At 43.0% G+C, this 6770-nt stretch overlaps 1 protein-coding gene across 2 annotated transcripts; it reads right to left on the bottom strand.

Annotated features, from left to right (window-relative positions):
* Positions 1–642: 642 nt before the first annotated feature.
* On the bottom strand, positions 643–6052 carry LOC110534127 (equilibrative nucleoside transporter 2). Of its 2 annotated transcripts, none has more exons than XM_021618812.2 (13): positions 5943–6052; positions 4686–4733; positions 3889–3970; positions 3481–3689; positions 3211–3350; positions 2910–3044; positions 2305–2402; positions 2117–2198; positions 1718–1881; positions 1520–1625; positions 1342–1427; positions 1013–1212; positions 643–829 (listed from the first exon to the last, which is right to left on the bottom strand). In XM_021618812.2, the coding sequence occupies exons 2-13, from the start codon at positions 4715–4717 to the stop codon at positions 718–720; spliced, it is 1446 nt and encodes a 481-aa protein (XP_021474487.2). In that variant the 5' UTR covers positions 4718–4733; positions 5943–6052; the 3' UTR covers positions 643–717. The 2 variants fall into 2 exon arrangements, with proteins under 2 accessions (XP_021474487.2, XP_036789126.1); XM_036933231.1 differs by lacking the exon at positions 5943–6052 and adding an exon at positions 5342–5826.
* Between the last annotated feature and the right edge of the window lie 718 nt (positions 6053–6770).

Here is a 6770-nt window from a genome sequence, read left to right on the forward strand (position 1 = left end):
GTACTGGCTTAAGCAGGGGGACACGTCTGGCACTGCAGGATTTAAGTCCCTGGCGGCGTAGTGTGTTACTGATGGTAGGCTTTGTTACTTTGGTCCCAGCTCTCTGCAGGTCATTCACTAGGTCCCCCCATGTGGTTCTGGGATTTTTGCTTGCGTGGAGCCCCAGATTGAGGGAGATTATCAGTGGTCTTGTATGTCTTCCATTTCCTAATAATTGCTCCCACAGTTGATTTCTTCAAACCAAGCTGTTTACCTATTGTAGATTCAGTCTTCCCAGCCTGGTGCAGGTCTACAATTTTGTTTCTGGTGTCCTTTGACAGCTCTTTGGTCTTGGCCATAGTGGAGTTTGGAGTGTGACTCTTTGAGGTTGTGTCTTTTATACTGATAACAAGTTCAAACAGGTGCCATTAATACAGGTAACGAGTGGAGGACAGAGGAGCCTCTTAAAGAAGAAGTTACAGGTCTGTGAGAGCCAGACATCTTGCTTGTTTGTAGGTGACCAAATACTTATTTTTCACCATAATTTGCAAATAAATTCATAAAAAATCCGACAATGTGATTTTCTGGATTTTCTCTCTCTCATTTTGTCTGTCATAGTTGAAGTGTACCTATGATGAAAATTACAGGCCTCTCTCATCTTTTTAAGTGGGAGAACTTGCACAATTGGTGGCTGACTAAATACTTTTTTGCCCCACTGTATGTAGAAGGTAGTGTTCCCTAAAGCAGGTTCCTCAGCAGGAAGGAGAGGGCTGCCCCTAGAGACAGACCCAGAGCCAGGAAGAAGGTCATCAAGGCACCTGCTGTCTCACAGTCTTTAGACCTCACCAGCCTGGGAAAGAGAACAGGGATCAGGTGGACAGCTCCAGATACTGGGGAACACGTTGCAAACTGCACCGATTGTTACTGCAGTGTAATAACATGTTGCATTAAACAAAACAAAAAAACGGTTAATGGAACAACCTGACAAAAGTGTTGAATAGAATTCCGGGAAGATATCAACTGTGTGACTCACTGAGGTGCGTAGGACATGCAGAGACAGATTAAGTATCCATTGGACAGGGCGAATAATGTCATGATGGCAACGAAGGCAATGTCGTGGGAGAACAGGACTGGCAGGTACTGACGGTTGTCAGTCTTACACAGCATGATGAGAGGGATGAAGACCACGCGGGACACCACGAGCACAGGGAACAGACGGCTTCTCTTTGAGGGCTGTGGGACAGATAAAGACAGAGAGACCCTATTAGGCAGAGAAACATACTCTGAGGCATTGGAGCAGCAATTGAATGCAGTTATTGGTAGTAAAGACAGACAGACAGAGGGCAGAAATGTCAGACTCACCCACTGAACCATAGAGGTGACACTGCGGCCAATCAGGTCCATGACGTTAAAGACGATGAAGCAGCAGACGCAGAGAAAGTATCGGTCTGAAACATACAGATGTAAGGCAGATGTCCAACCCCAACTGGACATTATAGTGCTAGGCAATTATGTGTTGTTCTCCCAACTGTTTGCTCACCCCACTCCTTGTTTCCATACACACTCTTCACTTTTACTGTGACAGCGGGGAAAACCGACAGTGTGACAGCCAGCACACATGTCACACAGAGGGCCATCACCCAAACCTGTACAACAGTAACAAAGTGTGAGAGAAATGTTTGAGAAAATGTTGATTTGAATGGAGATTGGAATGACAGTGGGATCCGGAACACGGCACCTTTTTGAAGACTGCAAGGACAGATGACCTGGTGTGACTGTCAGTCTGTTGCGTCGTGAACAGGGCTTCTTTGGTCCCACTGGCCTCAAAATCACCATTTGTTATTATGGGTTCATTGTTGTAGCCATTCAGGTCACCATTGGCCAAAGCTTCTTTTTCTTTGTCTTTGAAAAGAATCGAACAAATCGTCAGGCAACTGCACTGATTTGACCGTGATAAAGACAGTGACAACCGGTTCAAGAATTATATCGTTTTTGAAGACATATCTGAAAACAAACAAACATATTAAGGAAAGTCACTGCACATAAATGAATGAACTATTAGTAATAATAGCTCTTCTATATGGTATAATGTATTTGTTATTAGTTAAGGATGGAATATAATGTTCCATAGACCTACCTGCACTTTCGAGAGGCTCGTTTGGGGTCGCCAGTTGGCCATGGTGACTTTGACTTTTCTCAAAGTAGAACCGGGCAAACTCCTAGAGTCCAACACAAAATCTTATGAGTACATTCCTCTGTAATGTCCAATGCAACAGTAGTAGAACTGACTCTTTCTCTCTTGTCATGGTCGGTGTAGCCACTCACCAGGTGTGGCAGTAGTAAGTAGCTGAGCAAAGTGAGCAGAGTCGCCACACAGGGGGTGATGAAGTATCCAAGAGCGGCACTGGCCTTGTCCGTTTTACCTACACGGAGAGAAAGAGAAACTCAGTACTAAATAGAATTAAAAGACACGTTCACGTGAAAACAGAGTCAAATCTATCCTGGAAGGCGGAGCTGAGATGTTTTCCCTACCAAACAGGATGTGGTGAACAGTTATTCAGTTGAGTGAAGCTGAAGCATAACACGCACGTTTACCACAGTTTGAGCCTGCTCTTCCAGTTATGATAATGCCAGATTGTGTTCTGTAGGGTGTGTCTTAAGCCTGTTCACGGTCAGCCTCAAACAACTGTGCCCATGCCTCTATAAGCTTACTGTTTGAAAACCCAGTGCCTTACTTGCAAACAGAGGTACGGCATTTTGCATAACATTGTGAGCAAATGCCATTAGCCAAGGACCTGATTTAGTGAGCCTGTTACTATATTAAGGAGGAGGAGGTCATGTTGATTTAGTGTGCTTGGGTGTGTCATTGTGTTCGTTGTTAGTGTGTGTCGTGAGGTGATATGGCGTGCGTAGGGAAGTGTAGTACTCACTGAGGATAGAGAGCAGACTGGCCAGGGCAGCGAAGATCCCTGCCAGTCCCTGACCACTCATGAACAACGTGCTGTACTTCGGGGGGAGCATTCCTACCAGCCCAAACAGACTGCCCTGGAGCACAGCTCCAAAAGCTAGAGAACGGAAGGAAGAGAGGATGTGTGAGTATTTCCACATAAAATCTGATTGGAACACATTTTCATCAGACAAATAGTCAAAACAATGATACTACTACTTCTGATTCTGAACGATATAATATGTGATCCAGAGACACATGAGGGGAGGCGGGAACCAACTCACAGTTGATGAACCAGATAGTTGCCATGGTAATAGAGAAGAAGCTGTCGGGCTGCATGGGCACCTTGACCATAATGGCCGTGAGGAGGAAGAGGCAGAGGATGGAGACCAGACTGACAGCAATCCGGACCTTCTCTCTGATACTAACGCCACACAGGAAAAAGAAGGTTGGGTTTGACCACGACACTAAACTAGACCATACCATCCATTCAAAAAGAGACAGGTGTGGAATCAAAAGTAAGACACATTAGAACCATGTGGTATGTTGCTCACCGCTGATACAGGAAAGAGTTGGCCAGGGTGAAGAGGAGCAGGGGAAGCTGGGCTAGAAGTGTCATAAAGCTGGCAAACTCGTAGTCTTTAGTCACTGGGGTCGTTCCATTAGTAACTGGGGTCGTTCCATTAGTAGCTGGGGTCGTTCCATTAGCAACTGGGGTCGTTCCGTAACTTGACGGGGTCCCTTTGAGGCGGTCATCGAAATACTTCAGCAGAAAAGAATGGGAGAACAGAGGTGACATTAGCTGAAGCCCCCTACTCATATCATACAGCAAACTAATATTAGACCGTATGTTTGCCTGAAAGTGTAATATTCAGTGAACATTTTTATTGTTTGTGGTACCTAAATGTGTGTGTGTGTGTGTGAGTGTCTGGTTGTGATGAGGTAGAGGAGCTGTGTGGTACCTCAGTGGCGGTGATGAAGAAGTTCCATGGCAGCAGTGTCCCCAGTCCCAGGATAAAGATGATGACGGCCACAGCACAGCCTCTGTTAGGGGAGGGAAGACATCACTCACATCTCACATAGCAACCACTCCTACATCCGCAGGTAGCACTGCGTTTTAAGGTAGGTTACTGTTTCCACTGGTATTTACTTTGTATTTCATAGGAATGTATGTAGTAAGAATGGGTATTTTATGGTTTACTTACACAATTGGTAATTACCTGGTACTAAATGGTGCCTAGTGATGCTTAATGTATCCCAAAGAAACAAGTCATTTCTAGTTTTTTACTGTGTAATTACTGATATATCATGTAATTTCTTATCTGATTCCCATGGACCAGTGCTCAGGTGAACGATATGGTATGTCACACCCTGATCTGTTTCGCCCATCTTTGTGCATGTCTCCACCCCCCTCCAGGTGTCGCCCATCTTCCGCATTATCCCCAGTGCATTTATACCTGTGTTCTCTGTTTGTCTGTTGCCAGTTCCTCTTGTCTCGTCAAGTCCACCAGCCCTAGTCTGTTTTCTAGCCCTTCCGGTTCCGAACTTTTCTGCCTGTCCTGACCTTTTCTGCCTGCCTGTCCTCGACCTGTCGATTGCTTGACCCTTGTATTTTAATAAATATCAGAGACTCGAACCATCTGCATCTGGATCTCGCCCTGTGTCGTTATATGGTAACTAAATGAAGAAGCACGTGAAAGCTGCTCCCTACACGTTTTTGTCTCAGATGATTCAACCAATGAAAAGTGAGTAAACTCACCGGTCCACAGGGGCATTCTTCTGGGTAGTCATCCTGATACTCTTGAGTCTGTACACAAACATGGGACAGAGGATAGCTTCAGAACGTGTCACTCTTTTGTGTTGAAAAATAACCACAGCAAATCCCCCTGATTTTATTCTAATCAGTCATCTTTGACAAGAAATAACATCATATTTTTGCTCTTGGTGATATCATCATGTTCTAAAAAGTCTACAACTTAAAAGGAGTTAACCATATCCAGTCCCCTCCCACCATCATTTCTACAACATAATTTCCTTGTCTTCTGCCATGTTCCGGTATCTCGGGTTAGACAAGGCTACTTTCTGAATGAACCATGTGGTAAAAAAAGAAAAGCTTTCCACGTGGCTTCTGAAACGAAGTATTCAATGGCAAACTTTGAGATGAAATGAGTATTATTATACAGGATGTTAGACCTATACAACATCTCAAAATGAACGGTTTTATTACTGACATGGAGAAAAACGTGTTCCATTACTTCGGCTAATACCGGTGTATTATACTATTGGCATTAACTTCAGGCCTATACATCCTTAATAATTACAACGCTCTAGATCTAAATCAGAAATGAGATCCTTCCCGGTGGACTATAACATCTTGGGGTAGCCCACACCTGTCGACACACACTCACCACCTACCTGCCTTATGCTTCAAATAGAAAATGTAGTTGATACATCGAATTATATTGAATTAAATCCTTGGTGTCGACACATCGGGTGGTTCCTCGTAGATCACCACGTTGAGGATATGACTCATACACGAACAACAAAGTAACAACAGTAGCTCTACGCACAGGCTGGCACGCTGCGCATGTCACTCTTTTATGTACAAACCAATTGAATGGATGTTTGGCTTATGTGCATTGTTTTTTTGCTTGCTATTCATTTGATTTATTCCAACAGTTAAAACATGCAACACATTCAACAACACAGTATCTTATTCAAAACTCAAGCAACAGGGCAGTAGTAGCTGAGTGAAGACATAAACTAGTCGGTCAGAGAAGAAGTGCCCCCGATGCGGAACTATTAAATTGGACAAATAAAGCACAATTCTTCTTAATTTCTGGATCACAATTGTTTTTCTCAGCGAATAAAAAAGTTGCCCATAGTTGGGCGCCTCAAGGCTATTTGAGCTGTTCTTCACGGTGCATAGGTTATATCACCATGCAAAAAACACAGCCAAATGAAAAGAAATGCCAACAAAATACTAAAAGCAACGTATGTTAAACATTAAACTCACCAGTTAGAGTCGAATTGTTTAGTAGCTGGTATCGTCCTTGCTATGCTGACAAAACGCGCTCAATGAAGTGAATTTAGCGCGAAGTGTTCCCTGTCCCTGTACATGGAGCGCCAATTTTGAGAACGCCTATTGGCTGTGCAGTTTGTTCAGGGGTGGAATTGTACCCGAATTGTCATACTTGAGTAAAAGTAAAGATACCTTAAATAGGAAATGACTAAAGTAGAAGTGAAAGTAACTCAGTAAAATACTACTTGAATAAAAGTCTAAAATTATTTGGATTTAAATATACTTAAGTATCAAAAGTAAATGTAATTGCTAAAATATACAAAATAAAAAGTAAGAGTATAAATAATTTCAAATTCATTTCAAATTCCTTATATTAAGCAAACCAGAGGGCACAATTTTCTTGTTTGTTAAATGTATTGATAGCCAGGGGCTATGGAGCCAGATACCTGCCAAAAGGTTGAACGTACATATCGTTAGGATTGTAAGAAAGTCCATAAGTAAAATGTTAGGATCAGAAAAGCCATGCGTGAAACATGGGTGTCAGCAGAGCCTTGTCTGGCAGCGAAAGTTTCTACTGACTACTGTTGAGATGTACAAACTATGGCATAAAGGGACGACGAGCGGATAAGAAGCAATCTGTAATTAATGAGCGAGCTAGTCAACATAACTATTTGTTCAGCACTTTTGTAATGTACAGCAATATAATTCAGAACATGGGCCGTTCTTACAGTATTCTCCCTGTACACCAAGTCAGAACCGTAGGATAAATAAAGGAGGCATATGAAAGCTCTTACAAAATGTGATGATCGTATTTCTATAAAA

The sequence above is a fragment of the Oncorhynchus mykiss genome, chromosome 10 (assembly GCF_013265735.2).
Source record: "Oncorhynchus mykiss isolate Arlee chromosome 10, USDA_OmykA_1.1, whole genome shotgun sequence".
NCBI lineage: Eukaryota > Metazoa > Chordata > Actinopteri > Salmoniformes > Salmonidae > Oncorhynchus > Oncorhynchus mykiss.